This window comes from Rutidosis leptorrhynchoides, chromosome 3 (genome assembly GCF_046630445.1).
Source record: "Rutidosis leptorrhynchoides isolate AG116_Rl617_1_P2 chromosome 3, CSIRO_AGI_Rlap_v1, whole genome shotgun sequence".
Lineage (NCBI taxonomy): Eukaryota > Viridiplantae > Streptophyta > Magnoliopsida > Asterales > Asteraceae > Rutidosis > Rutidosis leptorrhynchoides.
Window position 1 is genome coordinate 394,495,793 of NC_092335.1, and position 25,694 is coordinate 394,521,486.

The window sequence follows — 25,694 nt, forward strand, 5'->3', positions numbered from 1 at the left end:
CCGTGGAATAACTTGAAAGATCGGGGTCAACGAAGTTAAAAAAAAAGTTTAAGGTTACCTACAATGTTTTGTACAAAGATCAAGGACAATCGGAGAGTTTGTCTAAACTTGCGCTATTAAATATATGATAGACGGTAAGATTAATCTATCACCTCAATTAGTAGGGATAAGAGGTATTCATATTTCATACTTAGAGGTGATATTCATACAGTTATGAAAGACGGACAAAGATGCTTTCATTAATCAAGATCAAAAGTTGAGGTTCAATCTATGCTTGTTTAAGATTACCTTTCTTGTGACAGTAAATTAATTTCTAACTACTATGCTTCTTTGAAAACTACAACCAAAATGAGGATATGCTAATAAGTAGTAGCCAAATATAATAAAAGGTTACAATACCTTATGTTCAAGGACCCAAAACCCTTGATGTAAACAAAAAAAAACATCACTCTTATTAGTAGTAATCAACTAGCTGATTGCTCATTCTTCTTCATCATCTTCAGCATCCGCACCAGCGGCTTTCTTTGCAGCGGCCTTCTGGTTCTTTCGCTTTACTCTTCCGGGTCGACCACCTCCGAATGGACTTGTAAGTGAAAAGTCAATGTGCTTTTGAGAGTCAACTCTGACCATGAAAGATGGTACATTCACCACTTGTCGCCCAACCCTGTAATCACCAACGACAATCAACTAAACACAAAACCACAATATGCCATATCTAAATACAGATTACTGAATAAATTGTTTGACATGATGATTAAGATAATAGAAAATTCAATTATACCTGATGTGTCTCTGCTTGATAAGGACTCTAGCGTGGTGTATAGACTTAGCCATTCCAGTTTTAAACACAAGTGTCTGCAAGCGGCGTTCTAGAAAGTTCTCAACGGTTAAGGCAAGTACATAATCAAGTTTGTTCTGGCTCTCATCGAGCAGCCCGTACCGGTTCATCCTCCTCATGAGAGCTTCACCCTCAAATATCCTACGTGGGTCCTTCTCTTCAAGGGTCAAGAGCATTCTAGCAGCATTACGAATGCGACTAAGTGCATATTGAACCCTCCAGAGCTCTCTTTTGCAACGCAGACCATATTCACCAACAAGCTTTAACTCAGCATCCAAACGCTCCTTCTCATATGGGCGTCGTGGCTTCTTGAAAGTTTTCCCATCTATGACAAATTTAAGGTTCTTGTTATGATCATTTTTCTTGAAATAATACAAAGGGCAGCAGTATTACATTCATTATACTGTAATCAAGATTTAACTTTTATAATCTAGGTATCTAGGTATAACTATTTAAAAGTCTCTAATATATATAAAACTCAATGAACAACTTTCTATTACAAACTTAATGCTTAAAGCTTAATTACAACAGAACTTGCAAACACCAAATGAACTCAGTTTCAAGTACATGATAGTATCTTTAATTCAACTTAATTTTCAAAGAAAATGACATAAAGCAAAATTCTTGGATGAAGGCGTACATACGCATCTATCTGATAACACTAAAACTTAACGGTAGGCTTCAGGGAAAAATCAGGTCATAAAATAGCCAAAACATAATTCAGTTTCACAGTTTTGTGATAAGCTCTTATGGTTTATGGATATTAATATTAATATTAATTTAATACTTAATACTATACATACTAAATCTCATGGGACTTGTGGTCGTCCCCTCAAGGGCAATACGACAACAGTGCCCACCCCTTTTCACACTTATATTTTCATTCTTTCCCTCTAACCTATACCCAACTTGCAAAAATTACACCAATTTTCAGGGAGGTAAAACATAAATTCTCTTACTTAAAATAAAAACTCCACCCGAATACTTCGACACCCCGTATCTTTACTAAATCTCATGGGACTTGTGGTCGTCCCCTCAAGGGCAATACGACAACAGTGCCCACCCCTTTTCACACTTATATTTTCATTCTTTCCCTCTAACCTATACCCAACTTGCAAAAATTACACCAATTTTCAGGGAGGTAAAACATAAATTCTCTTACTTAAAATAAAAACTCCACCCGAATACTTCGACACCCCGTATCTTCCTGCTCGCCGCGACTTAAATTCCACCGACCACACCGTTACACTCGAAACATTTTTATCAACAAATTGAAACTAGCTACGTTCGAAACGGAGACTTTTTAAAAAAGCTAAACACAACGACAGCCCGTATCTTTCTGTTCGCCGCGAGTTAAATTTTTCCGACAGCACCGTTACACTCGAAAAAAATTTATGAACAAAACGAAACTAACTACGTTCGAAACAGACAATTTTTAAAAAACGCTTAAAACAACGACATCTAAAACGGCACTTAACACATGAGCCGTTTCCCCTCTGTAAATACGCAACGCTACGTTAAATATGAATACACAGGCCGAAAGCCCCTGCTGCATCGCGAGGGCCGGATCCGGACTAGTTTCAATCAAAATTGTAAGTGGCGATCAAAGGCACCATGTTCAATCTATAAAATTATATTTTCAACCAGGATCACAAGAAAAATATAACATTTCCTATTAATTAGTGTCACTCCCAATAGGCCAAATTAAATTTACCGACGCGGAGACAGAAGTTAAGAAACCTAGATGTTTCATTATTAAGAGGTTAATGAAATAAGCAGAAACATAGTTGCAACAAAATCATCATGAACTAAGCTAGAGCTAAAGAAAAATACAAAAATTCAAATACCAAAGTGTGCATGTCAATTACATATGTACAAGTATAAAAAAAATGTGAAAAAAGGGTAATGAGTTACAGTTGCGATAAAATGAAACGTGCACCATCGTTTCAAGCTGTCAATGCTCCAATCAATTGCAGCTCTGTACAAAAAAGAGAAGATAATATTTTATATAATTCAATACAATTACAAATGTACTTTAATTGTCGATGATAAAATCATCGTAACCATCTCACATAATCCTAAATATTTCAAATAGTGCAAAGCAAAAGTGCATATATTTGGCCAATAAAAGACTAATAGATTGAATTTATATTCTACAGTAGCAAACTAATAAAACATCAAAATTAAGCATAAACAGATGCATCACACACACACGTAACTCATCAAAACAATTTAATATATATAAAAGTATATACATTGCAGAATAGAAATAATTTTTATTTAAAATAAAAACCTAAGAACACTAAACAATAATTATTAGTACACAGATACCGTCAAATATCAACAATTAGTGGATATAACGATACGTAGCGCAAAAAGAACAAAATTAATCGCCTAATTTAAGAATGCTTATATATATATGATAGATGATAGATAGATATATATAGATATACATAGACTATGAGAGTTTGATTGAACGAGATAGTGAAAAGAACGTACTCAAACCTGAAATCAGAGACGACGCCCCAAATGAACCTGCTGCCTGAAATTTAGGTTCAAGTTAAAATACAATATACAGCTAGGGTTTGAAGAAAGAGTCTATGTAAACATTGGCCCAATTTTACCGGCCCATTGAGAATGAGTTTTTTTCCCCCAAACTTTAGGCAATTTTCATATTTTGTACTGCGTAATTCGTTAATCTTTAAACAACATAAATAATAAATAATCAATAATTTATAATTATAATTAACAATTAACAATATATATAATAGCCAACATGAATGAATACTTTTTTGATAACATCATCATGACGTCAGCAATTTCGTCATTTAGTATTTTTTTTACGAAAGTTTGTTTCGTTGGCCACTTCCTAGTTTATAATAATGCTCCATAATAATTAGACTTAATCACACATTTAGTCCTTAAAGTTAATCTTTGTTTTATTTTTGTCCCTAATGTTTTATTTTCTCATCCTAACTCTTAATGTTACAATACAGTTTCATTTTCGGCCCCAAGATTAACTGTCGTTTACTCTGCCGTTTAGTACCTGTCACGTGCTAAACAAGTTGAGGGTAATTCCGTACTATTGCGTGTATATTTAATTATATTATTTATATAGTCTATTTATTTATATATATACACACCTAGGTACATTCGTGAACAATTGTAACTTCATTCGTCCTCTTTTCAAGCCCTAGTTCCCAAATTTTAATTGTCCATTCTAAAACCCTGGTTTCAAAATTACAAAAATGGTTAATTGTTGGTGTGGTAGAGAAGCCATTCTTCGCGTATCAAAGACTTCGAAAAACCCTGGAAGGAGATTTTATGGATGCCCAATTTCGGTATGTATTATGATTTTTTTTTAAATTCGTTTCCTTTTTTTTTTTTTTTGTAACCCTAGTATGTTCGTATAGTGGTCAGATTATAGGCTTGTTCAATGGTATGACCCACATGTGATGGATTGAGAATCTTTAATGGAGATGAAGAACATATTAGAATTGAAACTCAAGATTTAAGAACAAAAGAGAAGATGACTCCAGTTTTTAATAATATTGTTATGTTTAGTTATTATGTATTTGAAATTTTTTTAGTAGTACTTCACTCAAATGCAGGTTTTAGTTTATAATTTTGAATGTATTATGATCCAATAATGAATGTACTCTGATCCATTATTATGATTCATCAATGAAAGTTTGAGTATGTTATTCTTCTCATTTTATTCTATGTACTTTGTGTTGTCTGCTCATTTTAGTTTGTACTTTATTTCATTTGATTCCATGTACAACAGCTCGAATATGACACTGTTAACGTGTTTTGTGCAGCTCATTTTTTTTACCAGTTTTAAGTCAAAAAAGTTCTCATTTGTACAGTTTTGAGACTGCTTGGTTTAAACTCATTTGTGCAGTTTTGAGTCTGCTCGAGTTATTGTGTCCAGTTTTGAGACTGCTTCGTTTAAACTCATTTGTGCAGTTTTGAGACTGCTTGGTTTAAACTCATTTGTGGAGCCCTTCAATGAGCAGTTTTGACAGTCCAGTTTTGACAAAGTTATTGTGTTCAGTTTGGAGCAATTAAGATTACATGATAACAAAATAAGTATCAAGATAACCAAATAACAAAATAACATGATACTAAACTATCATGAAAAAGTAACACATTCCATAACATGATACTAAACTAACATGACAAAGTTATTGTGTCCACATATCAATCACCATTTCAAAATAACATGATACTAAAATAAGTATTCAAGAATACCAAATAACACTAAATAATAAATAACAAAAGTATTGAAGAACACCAAAATAACCCCAACATAACACCCTGCTTTGACAAGTAATCTTGACCCTCATTGACTTTGACCGGTGTTGACCCTATCATTAGTACATCGCTTCTTGTTATGCCCAGGTTGTTTACAATTACCACAACGATTATTTGCACCATGCTTAGACAATTTGCTTTTCCCTTTCAAGTCAACTTTTTCATCCAACCCTTTCTTTCTGTTCTTCTTAGGTCTTCCAATTGTAGTTTTTTTTTATTGGTGGTAACAATTTGGTTGTTACATCACTCTTAGGCCACAAATCTCTTCCATTGACTGGATTAATTTTAAATTTATAAGTCTTCTTCTAAGTAGATAGCCAGTGTATTGGATGCACCCAAGACTCAAGAGGACCAACATTCTCATCATTCACCCTAGACATATTCCAAAGTACAACCACTACATGTTTACAAGGAATACCTATGAGCTCCCATCTTCGACAAGCACACACTTTATTCACTATATCAACCACACACTGTTCATTATGAGGTCCATTAACTTGGTACTTTCCATCACCATTCCATAAAACAGTCAACTTGTGTGCATCTTTCTGATTTCCTTCGAATATTTTGGTTGCAGTTGGTGTTAATGGACCTTTACAGTTGGACATCCAATTAATAAAATTTAAAATTCTTTTCATTGGATACTCTTTAACAAATTCCAGACAAGTAATGATTGATTTATCTCTAACATCTACTAACCACATATTTAACACCTCACACATATTACTGAGTAAGACATCGCTCTACCTGCAATATAATGCAATTGACTAACTAGTGTTTACTTATAATCAAAGATTTAAAAAATTTAATAAATTAAAAATTAAGCATACCAGTAAAGTGGCTTTTTGACGAATGTTTAGGTGGAATCTTATTCAACCAAATCTACCATGCTTCATTAAAACTCGTCAATGCTAACATATTCTTTTCAAATTCAGGTACAGTTGTGGATGTAGCACACTACCAAAGGTGATTCTTGTATGCATCCCCACTCCATTTAGATTTCATGTTACCATGTAGATGCTTTACACAACATCTGTGTTCTGCACATGGGTAGAGTCTATCCACTGCTTGTAACAATCCCTGAAAAGAAAAAAAAAAAAGAAAAAATAATAATTAAAAAAGAATATATTAAATACCTTTTGTCTATCACTTATAAAAGTAAAATTGGAACATGTATGTAGACCCAAATCATTCCCTAAACAATCTAAAAACCACAAACAAGACTCATACTTCTCCTTTTCCACCAATGCATAAGCTAATGGATATATACCATTATTTGAATCTACTCCAACAGATGATAATAACAAGATTGAAGGTACGCGCTATGTGATGCCCCGTACAAAACCATAGTGTACGAATCATCAACAACAGGATCATTACAAGGTCAAATACTATATGCTGTTTCAAAACAAGTTTGCATTCATGAATAAAGGTGACGTTTTAACCAATGTAAAATGTTTAGCAACCAAAAGTGTGCCTCTACGAATAGCAAGCAATAATAGTACATGACCCATAGGTCGTTACAAATACATCGTTTCAAAAGTAATATAGTTTGAATGCAAATTAAACGTTTCATGCCGTGACATCTCTAATAAGCGCAGCAGGTGTCTACAAATCATGACTAGTACAGCGGAAGCAAGCAAACCTTAAGCACCTGAGAAAAACATGCTTAAAAATGTCAACACAAATGTTGGTGAGCTATAGTTTAAGTATAACAGTAATGTAAGGTAGGCCACGAGATTTCAGTGCTTCAACAGCATTTCAAAACAGTACAAAAAGTATATGTATAACCGTGGGCACTTGGTAACTAACTTAACGTTTATCACCCCCTAAAAATACACTTGGCGAGTGTGTATGTTTACGAAATATTAAACACCTGTTAAATGCTAGCGCTACTAGCCCGAGTGGGGATGTCAAACCCTATGGATCCATATCTAAGATTCGCGTTCACTGGTTCAAAGACCAATGACTAAAAGTTACCGAGCTAAGGGGAAAGTTTATGCCGTTGTATAACCCACACAATTATAAAGTTTAAGTACTCGTGCCTAGTATGTAAAACGTAAAATGTGCATGTATTCTCAGTTCCCAAAATAGTTAAAGTAAAAAGGGATGCTATAACTCACAGTGGAAAGTAGTAAAAGTCGATACGCGGAAAGGTAAGCAAAGTGGTTGGTCTGAAAAGTCCTCAACCTAAGTCAAAAGTTACTAAGTCAGTAAATCGTTCCTAAAGGTTTAAAAGTATGTAAATTAGGTCTTAAGTATCATCATCATCATCATCCATCATTAAACAAAAAGTGTAAAGTAAGTTTCGTTCAAGAAAAGAGTTTAAAACAAAGGCTGAGTTCATTCAGCCGCTACCACCTCTATACAAACTGAAATAAGGTGAGGCCAGTGGCCATGGCTCCGTATATGAGTCCCCTAGAGACTGACCAATTTCCAGAACCAAACTCGTCTTCATTTGACCGCGGTGACGGTTTAAGTGCGAGTAGGTCAGAAATTTCAGCATAATGTTAATAGGGTGTAGTGACTTTTGGAGAGCCATAAATCCTAAACCGTAACTCGGATTAAGACGAGGCCTAAACAGAAGATCATCTACTCGAACCGAACTAACTAAAAATCAACTTTACAGTAGCCCAGGTTACTGACCAGACCTCCAAAAACAGTAAACACAGTTCTTCGGTGGGTTCTTGGTGCTTGATGTTCATCACGGTTCTCATCCTTGATGCATATAGCTTCAAGTGTACAACTCGTTGATGTGTTTACATCATCTTTACCAAGTTTTGACCATCATAACACTAGTGCAAGTCTAAGATATGTAGCACAACTCATTTAAGTGTTGCAAGTAGTTTGATGAACCAAAGTTACATCAAGATCTTAGATCCGACACATACAAGAGTTATAAAAGTAATATTAAGCTACAAACTTGAAAGTAAACTAAATAAACAAGATCTTAAGTTGTAGAACATAGTTCTTAGTTAGATCTTGAAGATCCTAGACCCAAAAGTCTAGATTTAAAGTTCTTAAGTTAGATCCTAAGTTATAATACTTGGATCTTTACTTTAATGAAACCATAAGTTATGAAACTTAGATTTTCATCTTGAAAATTGTATGTAAGCTCATAAGCTCTTGTTTACAACAAAATTAGAAGACCATAAGCTATAGAAACTTAGATCCAACACAAGTATATGAAGTTATAACTAGAAATTTATACTTCCATGTTCTTAAACTTACAAAGTTAAATTTGGTTAAAGAAAAATGAGATCAAGATTAACTAGTAACACTTGACCAAAATAACAACATCACAAACTTTAAAGTACATAAAGTGAAGAGATAAACTAATTCTACAAGTGACAGGTTCATGGTTGTTCATACTTTAAAGATTCAAGCCAAGGCTTTGATCTTTAAGAAAGTAAACCTTGAGTTTACAAACATGAACACAAGAATGTTTAAAACTCATGAACTTTAAATCTTTTAAAACATTAAGTGTAGAACCATAAACTAGAAAGTTTAGGTTCTTGTTTGTTCTTGTAATAACAAGATAATACGAAGAATAAACTAGGAAGTTTGATTCTTAACAACAACAAACAACAAGCTAACAAAGCAAGTAATTCAACAACAACAAAGAACATGTAACTTAATCATGCAAATGATGATGATGATGTAGGTATATGTTTCGGTTTTCACAAGAAAAAGAAGAGAAAAAAATGAAGCCTTGTTACTTACAATTTGAGAGAAAAGGAGAGTAAAAAGAAATTGCAAGAAAGTTGTGTGTGTTTGGAATGAGAGAATGCAAGTGAGTAAGTAATAAAAAAAAATTTGAACTCTCCCACACCCATCTAAAGTGGACGGTTTTGGTGTCAAAGAGGAAGGGTCAAATGCAACCTTTCAAGCATGGGGAGGAGGTGATAGCTTAGAATGGTAATAAAGAAAATTGGTATGGGAAAGTGGTGTAAGTGTGCATGTAACTAGATTCCTTTACTAATTAATCTAAGTTAAGTCCTTAACAAGTCCTTAACATAATGTTGGGCTCCTAATAGTCCATTAAGAAAAGTAGGGTGGGCTTCCAAGTCCATTAACATGAATCCATTAACAATAGCCCAAGTTTTAAGTAAGTAAGCAACAATTAATTAAATAAGGCCCAAGTAATTAACCACTTGCATTAGTTAATTAAAAATGATTAATAATAATTAATCATGAATGTAAATAATATTCGAAAATATTATTCGTTAAAAGTACATGTGTCACAAAGACGAATCGGGCATGTAAAGTCAAGTACGGTAACAAGTAATTGTATAAAAATACATTCATTAAACACAAGCATTAATAATAAATATTATTAATTAAACGTTGGAAAATCCAGGGTCGTTACATTACCCACCTGTTAAAGAAAATTTCGTCCCGAAATTTTTAGATGAGGTAGATGGAGGAGTTGGGAAAAGGTGAGGATACTTCTGCATCATTTGATCCTCTAGTTCCCAGGTAAACCCAGGTCCTCGTTTGGCATTCCATCGTACTCGGATGATCGGAATCTTGTTGTGTTTCAAAGTTTTGACCTCACGGTCCATAATTTCAACAGGTTCTTCCACGAAGTGGAGTTTGTCGTCAAACACTCCAATGGTATGATATGTTCCGGTTTAGCAAGACACTTCTTCAAATTCGATACATGAAAAGTAGGATGAACGGAGCTCAATTGAGCTGGGAGATCCAGACGGTAAGCAACGGGTCCAACACGCTCCAAGATTTCAAAAGGACCAATGTATCGCGGGTTTAACTTCCCACGTTTTCCAAAACATATCACACCTTTCCAAGGTGCGACCTTCAACATTACACGGTCACCCATGTTGAATTCAAAGTCTTTACGTTTAAGGTCGGCATAACTCTTTTGGCGATCACGGGCCGTCTTGAGTCTCGCTTGAATTTGGACAATCTTCTCAGTTGTTTCATGGAGTATCTCGGGTCTGGTGATTTACGTTTCGCCTACTTCGGCCCAACAAATAGGAGATCGGCACTTGCGGCAATACAATGCTTCAAAAGGTGCGGCATTAATACTCGAATGATAACTGTTGTTGTAAGAGAATTCGGCTAGCGACAAATGCCTTTCCCAAGCCTTTCCGAAATCAATGACACATGCACGCAACATGTCTTCTAAAGTCTGAATCGTGCATTCACTTTGCCCGTCGGTCTGTGGATGATACGCGGTACTCATGTCGAGACGAGTCCCCAAGGCTTCTTGCAAAGAACACCAAAATCTGGAAGCAAAACGGGGATCATGATCTGAGATGATCGATAAAGGTACACCATGACGAGATACAACCTCTTTTATGTATAGTTGAGCTAGTCTTTCCATCGTATCCGTTTCCTTCATGGCTAAGAAGTGTGCAGATTTAGTAAGATGGTCAACAATAACCCAGATGGTATCGTATCCGCCCACCGTCTTTGGTAACTTCGTAATGAAATCCATTGTTATCCTTTCCCACTTCCATTGCGGGATTTCCGGTTGTTGAAGTAACCCAGAAGGCTTTTGATGTTCGACCTTAACTTTCGAGCAAGTCAAACACTTACCAACATAAGTTGCAACGTCCTTCTTAAGATTAGGCCACCAATACTGTTCCTTAAGATCGTGGTACATTTTACCGGCTCCTGGATGAATCGAATATCTCGAATTGTGGGCTTCATCTAATATAAGGTTCCGTAGATCTCCATAACGGGGCACCCAAATTCTTCCGGCATAGCATCGGAGTCCAGTCTCCTTAACTTCAAATCAATAAATGAGATTGTTCAAGTATTCATGAGATATATTCTCCTCCTTGAGAGCCTCATCTTGGGCTGCTCGGATCTGGCTATTGAGGTTCGAATGAATGGTGATGTTCAGTGCCCGAACACGAAGAGGTGTCATCCTCTCCTTTCGGCTCAAAGCGTCAGCTACAACATTGGCCTTGCCAGGGTGATAACGTAGTTCACAATCATAGTCGCTCAGCATCTTGATCCATCGACACTGTCTCATATTCAGTTGCTTTTGATCGAAGATGTGTTGGAGGCTTTTATGATCGGTGAAAATAGTGCTCCTTGTTCCATAAAGATAGTGTCTCCACAGTTTTAATGCAAAGACAACGGCTCCAAGCTCGAAATCGTGCGTTGTGTAATTTTGTTCATGAATCTTCAGTTGACGAGAGGCGTAAGCGATAACCTTTGTGCGTTGCATCAGTACACAACCAAAACTACTTTTCGAAGCATCGCAATAAACGACGAAACCGTCACTACCTTCAGGAAGTGATAAGATAGGTGCAGTGGTTAACTTCTTCTTCAAGATTTGAAATGCATATTCCTGTTCGGGTTCCCAAATGAACTTCTTCCCTTTGTGAGTCAGCGCGGTCAAAGGACGCGCAATCAGAGAGAAACCTTCAATAAATCTTCGGTAGTAACCGGCGAGGCCTAAAAATTGGCGGATATGAGTCGGAGTAGTGGGGGTCTCCCACTTGCTGATAGCTTCAATCTTTGCGGGATCAACTTTGATACCTTGATCACTCACAACGTGACCCAGAAATTGGACTTCCTTCAACCAAAACTCACACTTGGAGAATTTGGCATAAAGTTGCTCTTGTCTCAAGAGTTCGAGCACTAGATGAAGATGTTGTTCATGTTCTTCTTTGCTTTTGGAGTAGATGAGGATATCATCTATGAAGACGATAATGAACTTATCCAGGTATGGCTTACAGACACGATTCATGAGATCCATAAACACGGCAGGTGCATTGGTTAAACCGAACGGCATCACGAGAAACTCATAATGACCATAACGAGTCCTGAATGCAGTCTTCATCACATCGCTCTCTTTCACCCTCAACTGGTGATAACCGGATCGCAAATCGATCTTAGAGTAAACGCTTGATCCTTGTAGTTGATCAAAAAAATCGTCAATTCGGGGAAGAGGATACCGATTCTTGATCGTCAATTTGTTGAGTTCACGGTAGTCGATACACATGCGGAAGGATCTGTCCTTCTTCTTCACAAACAAAACAGGTGCGCCTCAAGGCGAGAAACTTGGTTGGATAAATCTACGGTCTAGCAGTTCTTGTAGTTGGCTCTGCAATTCTTGCACTTCGGAAGGTGCGAGTCGATAAGGTGCACGAGTTACAGGTGCAGCTCCTGGCACTAAATCGATCTGAAACTCTACTACTCTAGGTGGCGGTAATCCAGGAAATTCTTCCGGAAAGACATCGGAAAATTCGTTCATAATTCGTACGTCATCCACGCTCTTCACCTCAGTTTCTAACATTTTCACATGTGCCAAAACAGCAAGACGTCCTTTCTTCATGATATTTTGCGCTTTCATGCAACTAATGAGATTCAGTTTCGAACTACATCTCTCTCCGTAAATAATCAGTGGCTCACCGTCTCCGTGTGGTATACGAAGAGCTTTATCCCCACAGATAATGTCAGCCCTTATCTTGGTCAACCATTCCATACCGACAATAACATCAAAGCTTCCCAACTTAATGGGTATCAAGTCAATCTCGAAATCCACACCAGCTATGTTGATAATAGCTCCTCGGCTAATTTGGTCAACTTTCTCAAGTTTTCCATTGGCTACCTCTACAAGCATACTCTCCTTTAAAGGAACTAACGACCAATTTATCTTAGAGCAAAAGTGTCTACATACATAACTTCTATCGGCACCAGTATCAAATAGGACAGAAGCTAATAGATTGTTGATAGTGAATATACCTGTCACCAAGTCGGGGTTCTCATGGGCATCCCTTGCATTTACATTGAAAGCTCTGCCACGCGGTGGTCCGTCGTCCTTTTGCTTGTTGGGACACTCATTTCTGAAGTGGCCCGTCTGTCCGCATTCATAGCACTTTCTCGGTCCCATGGGGTTCGGCTTCCCAGTCATGGTGGTGATCTTGCAGTCCTTGCCAATATGCCCAGTCCTTTTGCATTTTTCACAAACAACGTTACAGTACCCGGTATGGTGCTTGTAGCACCTCTTGCACTGCGGCAGACTACCCATGTAGTTGGAGTTCGAGCTAGTGTTCGGATTGAGATCCCACCGTTGTTATGCCTCTTAGCGGAGGCTTGATCATAGACTCTCCCCTTGTTGTTGTCCCACTTACGCTTATCACTACTACCCGATTCGGATTTAGCCTTTTCCGGTTCATCGATGATAATTTGGTTCATTAAGGTGTGCGCCATGCGCATTGCTTCCGGGACATTAGGTGGCTTAGATGAGGTGACATTTCCCTTAATGGACTTAGGAAGTGCCCACAAGTACCTTTCCATGCGCTTAAACTCCGGGGTAACCATGGTAGGACACATCAGGGCTAATTCTAGATACTTACGGTTGTAACCATCGAGATCGTTTCCCACAACTTTCAACTGCATAAACTCAATCTCCATATTCTGGATCTCTATCCTAGGGCAATATTCCTCAATCATGGCCCCCTTAAACTCTTCCCATGGAGTGGCATACGCCTCATCAATACCCTTTGCTTGAGCCAGAGTGTTCCACCTAGTTAGTGCGCCGTCTGACAGCGTACATGAAGCATACTTGGTTTTGTTCGCCTCTGAGCAGTTACTAACTCGGAACACAGATTCTAATTTATCAAATCACCTGGTGAGACCAACTGGCCCCTCAGTTCCACTAAAGTTGTGGGGCTTGCAGCTTTGAAACTCTTTGTATGTGCACCCATTACGAATGGGATGGATAACCGGTGGCGGTGGAGCTTGGGGGTTCGTTTCCGCTAAAGCTGCGGCGACTCGTTCATTGATCATTTCCTCGATTTGGGCTGCGGTGGGTGTTGATCTTCCGTTCGCCATTGATGTTCTAAACAAAAATTTTGACTCAATTCAAAATCCAGTATTCAAATAGTAATAATACAATATATGGTAACCAGCATGGAATCAACACAACACATGCTAATTAAGTAACACAAATAGATTCAGATACCACAAAGTCATCACACAGTAATGCAAATAGAACACTGTGCAAGAATTAAACAACACAAAGTTCCATTCATTAATAATAAGTTGCATACATCTGCATATGTTCGTACAATACATAAGTAATACATGAAACTACAAATTAGATTACATAATGAATTCTAATACAAATCTCCTATGGTGATGGTGGGTGAAGGATGTCCATTATTTGGGACATCTGGTCCTCGAGCTCAGTTACCCGAGCACGGAGGATCTCCACTTCCCTCGTCAGTTCCTCGACAGAGGGAGATGGTGGGGCAGGCGGTGCAGTCGGTACAGGTGGTGCTGGTGGTGCAGATGGTCCGGCTCCAGAAGTAGATGGTGCATAGCGGTAAGGCTTACGGATGAAGGGATCAGCAGGATACGGCATAAGCTGCATACGGGCAATAACACTAGTCCTCAGTCCATGTGCGTTAACGGACGATCTTCCTCCGTTAACCCCAGGAATCACAGTACCGTCGAAACGATACCGCTTCTTCGGCGGGGTAGAGGGTGGCTGCACAGGTGCTTCCTTGGGATCCTCGTTGGAATCCTCGTCACTGGAGTCATCAGAGGATAAGTCGTCGGATGATGAGTCGTCGGAATCATCTGGGGGTGGCTGCACGGGTGGCTCTCCTCGGGCGGCCATCATCAGTCGGTATCTGAAAGGCAGGATCGGCACTAAACGTCCATCAGGAAGGCGTCGGCACCAATGGTTATGCTCATTATGGACCGGACCTTCCCCAAGTTCCGCGGGAATCACAGCACCACCGGAATGTTGCTGTGGCTCCGAGGGTCCTGGGGCAAGTGGAGCTGGAATCTCCTGTAGGTCCTCGGCTTCGTTAGAGGTGATCACTGGGCCGGGCGCATGGCTAATGGCTCCGGAGGATGAATTTCCGGAGTCTCTGGAAGGTGTAGATGACGAGATCGAGTCAGCAACAACGGTAGGTAAGGTGGCCGATGAGTCCGAGTCGCTCTCCAAGAGAATGATAGTGGGCGGGGCATCCGACATCTGAACAAGGAAAAAAATAACTTTTTCCATGTCAGTAAGTCATAAAGCAAGCACGTATTAGGCAAAGTAACTATGACAGTCTAGATCATGTATAACAGTAAGTAGCATGGCAATAATAGCAAATCGTACAGAAGTATCATGCAATCGAAGCATATAGTAGCATGCAGTAGAGTAAACATGTAGCAGTATACGGCATATAGTAGCAATAGTAAGCAGCAGCATGCAGTAAGTTCCGCAGAAACAAGTAAACTAGCAAGTTGTAGATTAGTCATATTAGTGAATCCTACTCGGGTCAGTCCAGACTCACTAATGCAACCTAATTCCCTACAACCAAAGCCCTGATACCAAATGTGATGCCCCGTAAAAAACCATCATGTACGAATCATCAACAACAGGATCATTACAAGGTCAAATACTATATGTTGTTTCAAAACAAGTTTGCATTCATGAATAAAGGTGACGTTTTAACCAACGTCAAATGTTTAGCAACCAAAAGTGTGCCTCTACGAATAGCAAGCAATAATAGTACGTGACCCATAGGTCGTTACAAATACATCGTTTCAAAAGTAATATAGTTTGAATGCAAATTAAATGTTTCATGCGGTGACATCTCTAATAAGCGCAGCGGGTGTCTACAAAGCATGACTAGTACAGCGGAAGCAAGCAAACCTTAAGCACCTGAGAAAAACATGCTTAAAAACGTCAACACAAAGGTTGGTGAGCTATAGTTTAAGTATAACAGTAATGTAAGGTAGGCCACGAGATTTCAGTGCTTCAACAGAGTTTCAAAATAGTATGAAAAGTATATGTATAACCGTGGGCACTTGGTAACTAACTTAACGTTTATCACCCCCTAAATTTACACTTGGCGAGTGCGTATGTTTACGAAGTATTAAACACCCGTTAAATGCTAGGGCTACTAGCCCGAGTGGGGATGTCAAACCCTATGGATCTATATCTAAGATTCGCGTTCACCGGTTCAAAGACCAATGACTAAACGTTACCGAGCTAAGGGGAAAGTTTATGCCGTTGTATAACCCACACAATTATAAAGTTTAAGTACTCGTGCCTAGTATGTAAAACGTAAAATGCACATGTATTCTCAGTTCCCAAAATAGTTAAAGTAAAAAGGGATGCTATAACTCACAGTGGAAAGTAGTAAAAGTCGATAAGCGGAAAGGTAAGCAAAGTGGTTGGTCTGAAAAGTCCTCAACCTAAGTCAAAAGTTACTAAGTCAGTAAATCGTTCCCAATGGTTTAAAAGTATGTAAATTAGGTCTTAAGTATCATCATCATCCATCATTAAACAAAAAGTGTAAAGTAAGTTTCGTTCAAGAAAAGAGTTTAAAACAAAGGCTGAGTTCGTTCAGCTGCTACGACCTCTATACAAACTGAAATAAGGTGAGGAAAGTGGCCATGGCTCCGTATATGAGTCCCCTAGAGGCTGACCAATTTACAGAACCAAACTCGTCTTTGTTTGACCGTGGTGACGGTTTAAGTGCGAGTAGGTCAGAAATTTCAGCATAACGTTAATAGGGTGTAGTGACTTTTCGAGAGCCATAAATCCTAAACCGTAACTCGGATTAAGACGAGGCCTAAACAGAAGATCATCTACTCGAACCGAACTAACTAAAAATCAACTTTACAGTAGCCCAGGTTACTGACCAGACCTCCAAAAACAGTAAACACAGTTCTTCGGTGGGTTCTTGGTGCTTGATGTTCATCACGGTTCTCATCCTTGATGCATATAGCTTCAAGTGTACAACTCGTTGATGTGTTTACATCATCTTTACCAAGTTTTAACCATCATAACACCAGTGCAAGTCTAAGATATGTAGCACAACTCATTTAAGTGTTGCAAGTAGTTTGATGAACCAAAGTTACATCAAGATCTTAGATCCGACACATACAAGAGTTATAAAAGTAATATTAAGCTACAAACTTGAAAGTAAACTAAATAAACAAGATCTTAAGTTGTAGAACATAGTTCTTAGTTAGATCTTGAAGATCCTAGACCCAAAAGTCTAGATCTAAAGTTCTTAAGTTAGATCCTAAGTTATAATACTTGGATCTTTACTTTAATGAAACCATAAGTTATGAAACTTAGATTTTCATCTTGAAAAGTGTATGTAAGCTCATAAGCTCTTGTTTACAACAAAATTAGAAGACCATAAGCTATAGAAACTTAGATCCAACACAAGTATATGAAGTTATAACTAGAAAGTTATACTTCCATGTTCTTGAACTTACAAAGTTAAATTTGGTTAAAGAAAAATGAGATCAAGATTAACTAGTAACACTTGATCAAAATAACAACATCACAAACTTTAAAGTACATAAAATGAATAGATAAACTAATTCTACAAGTGACAAGTTCATGGTTGTTCATACTTTAAAGATTCAAGCCAAGGCTTTAATCTTTAAGAAAGTAAACCTTGAGTTTACAAACATGAACACAAGTATGTTTAAAACTCATGAACTCTAAATCTTTTAAAACATTAAGTGTAGAACCATAAACTAGAAAGTTTAGGTTCTTGTTTGTTCTTGTAATAACAAGATAATATGAAGAATAAACTAGGAAGTTTGATTCTTAACAACAACAAACAACAAGCTAACAAAGCAAGTAATTCAACAACAACAAAGAACAAGTAACTTAATCAAGCAAATGATGATGATGATGTAGGTATATGTTTCGGTTTTCACAAGAAAAAGAAGAGAAAAAAAATGAAGCCTTGTTACTTACAATTTGAGAGAAAAGGAGAGTAAAAAGAAATTGCAAGTAAGTTGTGTGTGTTTGGAATGAGAGAATGCAAGTGAGTAAGTAATAAAAAAAAAAAAATTTTGAACTCTCCCACACCCATCTAAAGTGGACGGTTTTGGTGTCAAAGAGGAAGGGTCAAATGCAACCTTTCAAGCATGGGGATGAGGTGATAGCTTAGAATGGTAATAAAGCAAATTGGTATGGGAAAGTGGTGTAAGTGTGCATGTAACTAGATTCCTTTACTAATTAATCCAAGTTAAGTCCTTAACAAGTCATTAACATAATATTGGGCTCCTAATAGTCCATTAAGAAAAGTATGGTGGGCTTCCAAGTCCATTAACATGAATCCATTAACAATAGCCCAAGTTTTAAGTAAGTAAGCAACAATTAATTAAATAAGGCCCAAGTAATTAACCACTTGCATTAGTTAATTAAAAATGATTAATAATAATTAATCATGAATGTAAATAATATTCGAAAATATTATTCGTTAAAAGTACGTGTGTCACAAAAACGAGTCGGGCATGTAAAGTCAAGTACGGTAACAAGTAATTGTATAAAAATACATTCATTAAACACAAGTACTAATAATAAATATTATTAATTAAACGTTGAAAAATCCAGAGTCGTTACACGCTACGCGGTTATACATTATGTTTGAAAAATCTATAAATATAACGGTTGGTGAACTATTAATGGTGCGAAATTGACCTTTACAGGTTATAGGTTATATATCCATTTCAAGATTTCAGTCCAATTATAATCCATAATTATAATCCATTTAGTTTACTTTGTGATCTAAGTTAACCCTAGAATGAATACCTATGATGGTATCTACTTAAACAATAAAACAATGAATCTAATTTCATGACATTTAAATTATTATTAATTGCTACATGATCATACATACCATCTACCTATAAACACATGCTACTGTATTAGGATAGTAGCTTTACAAACTCGAAATTTGCCAAGAAGGCAACTCAAATCAAAGAAAAACGATCGTTGCGTACAAAATCATCACCTACAAAGAATCAAACAAACACTATCTTACGGTAAAAAATCAAACAAATAGATACGAGCCTTGCACAACAAATAGCCGGTCAAAGAAACATATGGTCATTAGTTAAAAAAATGTCTACTTACATGAGGAAACACCATCTCATGGTTGGTTACAAAATTATCACCTATAAAGCAACAAACAAACAGTACCTAATGGCTAAAAAAATCAAACAAACCGATTGAAATCACAACTACTATAACGTCAAAGATATATTAAGAACTTAAGCGATACATATAACAAAAGTTAAACGATATAAACTCACAAAAAGATCACAATCAATTTCGCTAGCTTCGACAACAATAGCAAGACTGCCACCAGGAGCAGCTGTAAAACCATTAGCAGCAGTAGCAGGTACATAGTAGATAGAATATGGAAACCTGAAACAGTCAACGTTTAGTGATGACAAAAATATTGTATAACAACAAAACAACTACAACTATGAAGCAAGCAACAACATCACCTAAACTAATTTGGAATTGTCATATATTAATTTTGATCTAGAATTTGCTAATCTAGTTGCCACACAATCTTTAAAATGTATAGACAGTTCTACACTTGCATTAAAATCAACACCAACAAAATACTCGTAGTTGCTATTCTAATTCTAATTAAACTAAAAAAGAGTGTAAGTGCATTCATGATTATCAATATCATATAAAATGGATATCTATAATTTTAGTGATTATTTGAGAATAGTAATTTAAGTGACCTTTGACATTTGTTGTGCACCTAACCCATTTTCTACCTTCGTGTGCATATAAATATAAGAACATGAAACAATAACCCCAACCCACAAAAGGAAACCACCAACAACCTGTGTTTAACATCATTAGCAAGTCAATCCACATATTTGGGTATTGAAATACCTGAAAGAAAAAACGACAAATAATCTGTAAATTTCAGTCGAAACTAATTATAAATCAAGCGACTGGTTGCATAAAATATAACAGCTACCTGAATTTGTGATATGAATGTCGTCCGTGATCACGGCGTTCGAGTCCCGTAGGCATAACTATCGGCATGTTATTACAGCTAAAACCAACAACAAAATTCACATATCATACTAAAACAGAAACTAAAAACTTACCACTTGGAGTAGCCTCATTTCTGATGTTCAGAACCTCCGTTGCATGTTGCACTGTAAATTTTTCAGCAAATGAAGATTACATATCGATTTTCTTTTAAATATATTTAGATTAGATTTAAATATATTATTTATTATTTATAATAGATTATATATGTCTCCATGTAAAAAAGATATCCTTCCTTCTACACAACATAATCTTGGGACTTCCATAATTTGAAGCCTACAATAACAACACTGTAGGTCAGTGTATTTCAACTCAAAAAATCACTAATCCTCAACATGGAAATGTGACATGTAAAGTTGATCACTAAGAAGCAAACAATGAACAAAGAATAATAATCTCTTTACATCATATTATTTGACAATACCTTATAAGCACAAACAAACAACCCTAAAAGACATAACATCAACACCAGATTCGCTATTAACACACATACAGTCTAAAACCAATTATCAGAATGAAAAGAAAAAACTGATAGAATAAAACATTAAAAGTACCTTTTTGCAGGTTAAGGGTAAAGCAAGAAATAAACAAAATCTTCTTCTTCCTCTGCTATAATTGCCGGAACTATCGTCGGAGAATCGAATTGAGCAGTACCACCAACCCTAGCTGGAAAATAGAATCGTATAAATTTGGAGTTTTTCAGTAATTTTAATAACGCCTGAAACCCTAATTTGTATCCTGATTCTTCATTCAATTAGAAGATTAATAACGCAAACACTGAAAGATTATTGAAACAAACAAATAGAATAACTATAAACATTAACCTCTTTAATCGCAAAAAAATCGTAACCTATAAATCATAATGACGACCATTTCGTTCCTAATCTTCGAACCGAGTAGATTCTGTACATCTTGGACTGCCAAATGCTATAATTGTCATAAATTTGGCCACTATGCCTCGGAATGCGAGAAGTCAAACAATTACGTGCAAGAAAGAGCAAATTTAGTGCAAGAAGATACCGAAGCCGTGAAAAACACTTTGTTACTAGCATGCAAAGGTGAAGATAACGGAGAATCAAATTTGTGGTATCTCGACACGGGTGCAAGCAACCATATGTGCGGTGACAAAAACATATTTGTGGAGTTAGACGAGGTAATTAGTGGAAATATCACCTTCGGAGATTCCTCTAAAGTCCCGGTTAAAGGCAAAGGTAAGATTCTCATCCGCTTGAAAAATGGAAGGCATCAATTTATCTCTAACGTGTATTATGTGCCCAATATGAAGACGAATATACTGAGTATTGGACAACTCTTGGAGAAAGGCTATGATATTCACATGATAAATCGTACCCTTTCTTTAAGAGACAAAAAAGGAGGTTTGATTGCTAAGGTGCCAATGTCAACGAATAGGATGTTCATGCTAAATATTCAACATGACATTCCAAGATGTTTAAAAGCATGTTTCAAAGATAATTCTTGGCTTTGGCACATGAGATACGGGCACTTAAATTTTGGAGGCTTAAAATTATTATCAAGTAAAGGAATGGTGAAGGGTTTGCCTCCAATTAATCATCCGGATCAAATATGTGAGGGATGCCTTCTAGGAAAGCACTTTCGAAACAGTTTTCCAACAGAAGCTTCTAGTAGAGCGAAGAAACCTCTAGAACTTATTCACACGGATGTGTGTGGACCCATCAGCCCACCGTCTTTTGGTAAAAATAGATATTTTCTTCTATTCATTGATGATTTTAGTCGAAAGACATGGGTCTATTTTCTAAAAGAGAAGTCGGAAGCTTTTGGAATGTTCAAGAAGTTTAAAGCATTTGTGGAGAATCAAAGTGGTCTCACCATAAAGGCGTTGAGATCCGATCGTGGAGGAGAGTTCACATCCAAGGAATTCAAGGAATTTTGCGACAACAATGGGTTACGACGTCCTCTAACCCTTCCGTATTCACCTCAGCAAAATGGTGTTGCGGAAAGAAAAAATAGGACCATTCTTGATATGGCTCGGAGTATGTTAAAGAGCAAAAGGATGCCTAAGGAGTTTTGGGCTGAGGCAGTGGACTGTGCGATCTATCTAGCAAATCGTTCGCCCACTAGAAGCGTCAAGAACAAAACGCCCATTGAAGCTTGGAGTGGAAGGAAGCCCGGCATCTCACACCTTCGAGTGTTCGGAAGTGTGGCATATGCTCATGTGCCAGATCAGAAGAGGACGAAGCTCGATGATAAAAGCGAGAAACTCATATTCGTGGGCTATGACTCAAGTTCGAAGGGTTACAAGTTATACAATCCCAAGACCGGTAAAGTAATCTCAAGTCAAGATGTGGTGTTCGATGAAGAAGCAACGTGGGATTGGAATGTTCCCGAAGAGGAGAACTACGACTTTCTCCCTTATCCATTCGAGAGTACTGCAAGGAACGAAGAATATCTAGAAGTTCAGGAACCTTCTAGTACACCATCTCCGCACTCTCCACGTACTCCAACCACTACACCTAATGAAGTGACACCACCATCAGGAGGAGAATCAAGTAGGCTACAACATCACACAAGGAGCATTGAGGAGTTGTACGAGGTAACACAGCCTATGGAGAATCTAACATTATTCTGCCTTCTTACCGATTGTGAGCCAATAAGTTACGAAGACGCAGCAAAAAGCCAAAAGTGGAAACGTGCCATGGACGAGGAGATTCAAGCAATCCAGAGGAATGATACGTGGGATCTTGCTACTCTACCAAAGGGGCATAAGGCCATTGGTGTAAAATGGGTATACAAGGCCAAGAAGAATTCCAAAGGTGAAATTGAAAGATACAAGGCAAGGTTGGTGGCGAAGGGATATAGTCAACGAGCCGGCATAGACTATGACGAGGTATTTGCTCCCGTCGCTCGTCTAGAAACCATAAGATTGATAATCTCACTTGCGGCTCAACATAATTGGAAGATTTATCAAATGGATGTCAAATCCGCGTTCCTTAATGGCTACTTAGAAGAAGAAGTCTATATAGAACAACCTTTGGGATACATCGTGAAAGGCCAAGAGAATAAGGTGCTAAAATTGAAAAAGGCCTTATACGGGTTGAAGCAAGCGCCTCGGGCATGGAATAGCAGGATAGACAAGTATTTCCAACAGAATGGCTTTACAAAATGCCCACATGAGCATGCTCTCTATACCAAAGTAAGCAAGGAAGGAGATGTTATGATTGTGTGCCTATATGTGGATGACTTGATATTCACTGGTAGTAATCCCAAAATGTTTGATGAGTTCAAGAAAGCAATGGTTCGGGAGTTCGAGATGACCGACATTGGACTTATGGCTTACTATCTTGGGATTGAGGTAAAACAAAAGAAAGAAGGAATATTCATATCCCAAGAAGGTTATGCGAATGAGGTGCTCAAGAAGTTTAAGATGAATGACTGCAAGTCAATGAACACACCGGTGGATTGCAATCTCAAATTGTCAAAAGATGATGAAGGACACTTGGTGGACCCAACACAATACAAGAGTTTGGTTGGAAGTCTGAGGTACCTAACCTGCACGAGACCAGATATTCTCTACGGAGTTGGACTAGTAAGTCGATATATGGAAGCACCTACAATAAATCACTTGAAGGCGGCCAAGAGGATACTTCGCTACATCAAAGGTACGATTGACTATGGCCTGTTTTATTCGCCTTCTGAGCACTTCAAGCTAGTTGGATACAGTGATAGTGATTGGGCTGGAGACATAGATGATCGTAAGAGTACGAGTGGTTTCGTGTTCTATATGGGAGATACGGCGTTCACATGGAGCTCGAAGAAGCAACCCATTGTGACTCTGTCAACGTGTGAAGCCGAGTTTGTAGCAGCAACATCGTGCACCTGTCATGCAATATGGCTCAGGAAGTTACTAAATGAGCTTAAGTTTTTTCAAAAGGAATCCACAGAGATATATGTGGATAACAAGTCTGCGATTGCTCTAGCGAAGAATCCAGTCTTCCATGATAGAAGCAAGCACATTGATACGAAATACCATTACATCAGGGAGTGTGTTACAAATAAAGAGGTGCAGATAAAGTACGCGAAGTCACTTGACCAAGTTGCAGATATTTTCACAAAGCCTCTAAAACACGAGACGTTTCAGAGATTACGGAATATGCTCGGAGTAACGAAATCAAGTTTAAGGGGGGCTGTTGGAAAATAAACTTGATTTTGGGCTATTTGTTTTGGATTTGGGCTTGCAAGTATACAAATATTTTGGATCAAGATTATAGCCCATTTTGTAGAAACTTCTTGTAATATGTAGTAGTGAAAGTGTGTAGAATGTGTGTAGAATAATCTTGTAAAATATCTAGGTCTAGAAATACTAGGAAATATCTAGATAGTAGTAGATGATGGAGTGATCTAGACTACTCCATTGAGTAGTATAAATAGAGGGCTTCACCCCTCATTTGTAATCAAGCAACAAAGCAATTCAATAAGCAATAAAAGAAGAGTTTTCAAGATCAATCAAACTTCTAAATTATCAATCCTCTCTTCCATAAATAATATGCACATAACCTCCTATTTCTAACAATTTTCACATGTAGAAAAAAAAAACATAATAGAAGATCAAATTTGAATACAAAAAGATCAATTCAAGAGGCATAAAAGACATAAATAACTAATTTAATTAAAACTGATCGATTGTTCCAGAATTTCGTACCTGCAATCTTGTTTTACAACGCCTTGTGAAGCAATCAGATGAGTGGAAGTGTTGTTGTTGGAGGTGTGGTGCTCAGCGGCAATGGTGGCGGATGGTGATTAATCTGGTGAGGGCATCGGTACATCGGGAGATTTTTTGTTTAGGTTTTTTGGTTTTGTTTGTAATGAAAAAAGAAAATGTGGTATGGAAAGGCTTGAAGAAGTACATCTGACAGAAGGGAGTGGAGGGTATGGGTGTTGGAGGTGTTTGATATATCTGATGGAGTTTGATCCAAGCTACCTTTGGTCTTGTATAATATAATAACACGCAAAGCACTCGATAGTCAATATATGTTTTTTTTTAATTAAAAGCTGATGGAGTAATTTGGACCAATCCGAGTATAATATCAAAATGCAAATGGCCAAAACGTGAATAGTATTTTGTTGTGAGGGAGGAGGGTGACGTAGATCAATCAGGTTGCGAAGATTACTTATCCCAATAGAAGTTGGGTAATTCTCCTGATGCTAATTATTTCATGAAAGCTCCATCTAATCCAAGCAAGTCCCTATCTAAAGCCTTGAAACCCTCCTTTAATAGTCCTAAACATACATACACCCGCTTAAAAATCCTAATATCAGAGCTAGATTCACATTGTTGAACATCCACTATTATAGTAGTACTAGGGTTAGATCTTCTCAATTCTTCCAAGTAATCCCTTAAATGTACATATTGTAACTCATAATCTCCTTGCACATATTTAATTGCACACTTCAAAGCTCTATATGCCTTGCTTTTAGTAACATCAACCTCGTGCTCAGATTTTGTAACACCCTAGTAATATGCCCGAATCGGACGGTTTATTTATGCGGCGTCGTTAGGTCGTAAAACGTTAGTTCAGGATACCAACGGGAGAAGTTGATTGTTTAATTTATATGTGTTGGGCCTAAATCTATTATTCCTTCCTATGAGTTAGCAAGGGCAAATATGACCTAGGGTCGTTCCTTGAGCGGTCGAATTTGAAGCGGAGCTTATCTAGATAATTTAGTGATTAAGATGGG

General features: G+C 37.4%; 1 protein-coding gene and 1 long non-coding RNA gene across 7 annotated transcripts; both read right to left on the minus strand.

Moving 5' to 3' along the window:
- Window positions 1-256: 256 nt before the first annotated feature.
- On the minus strand, window positions 257-3,474 carry LOC139897699 (small ribosomal subunit protein uS4y). Of its 2 annotated transcripts, none has more exons than XM_071880392.1 (4): window positions 3,344-3,474; window positions 2,753-2,816; window positions 782-1,163; window positions 257-664 (listed from the first exon to the last, which is right to left on the minus strand). In XM_071880392.1, exons 2-4 carry the CDS (start codon window positions 2,778-2,780, stop codon window positions 481-483), a joined length of 594 nt encoding a protein of 197 aa, XP_071736493.1. In that variant the 5' UTR covers window positions 2,781-2,816; window positions 3,344-3,474; the 3' UTR covers window positions 257-480. The 2 variants fall into 2 exon arrangements, with proteins under 2 accessions (XP_071736493.1, XP_071736494.1); XM_071880393.1 differs by having other exon boundaries at window positions 3,338-3,421.
- A 15,428-nt stretch (window positions 3,475-18,902) lies between these two features.
- On the minus strand, window positions 18,903-25,013 carry LOC139897700 (uncharacterized). Of its 5 annotated transcripts, none has more exons than XR_011776743.1 (4): window positions 24,658-25,013; window positions 20,830-20,896; window positions 19,903-20,645; window positions 18,903-19,814 (listed from the first exon to the last, which is right to left on the minus strand). It is a non-coding gene; the product is annotated as an uncharacterized lncRNA (long non-coding RNA). The 5 variants fall into 5 exon arrangements; XR_011776741.1 differs by having other exon boundaries at window positions 20,804-20,896; XR_011776744.1 differs by having other exon boundaries at window positions 19,903-20,255; window positions 20,534-20,896.
- Between the last annotated feature and the right edge of the window lie 681 nt (window positions 25,014-25,694).

Coding starts and splice junctions, on each gene's coding strand:
- LOC139897699 (XM_071880392.1), bottom strand. CDS start 2,780: ATGGTGCACGTTTCATTTTATCGCAACT. Junction 1,164..2,752: donor CGTTTCATTTTATCGCAACT/GTAACTCATTAC, acceptor AATTTGTCATAG/ATGGGAAAACTTTCAAGAAG. Junction 665..781: donor ATCAAGCAGAGACACATCAG/GTATAATTGAAT, acceptor TGGTGATTACAG/GGTTGGGCGACAAGTGGTGA.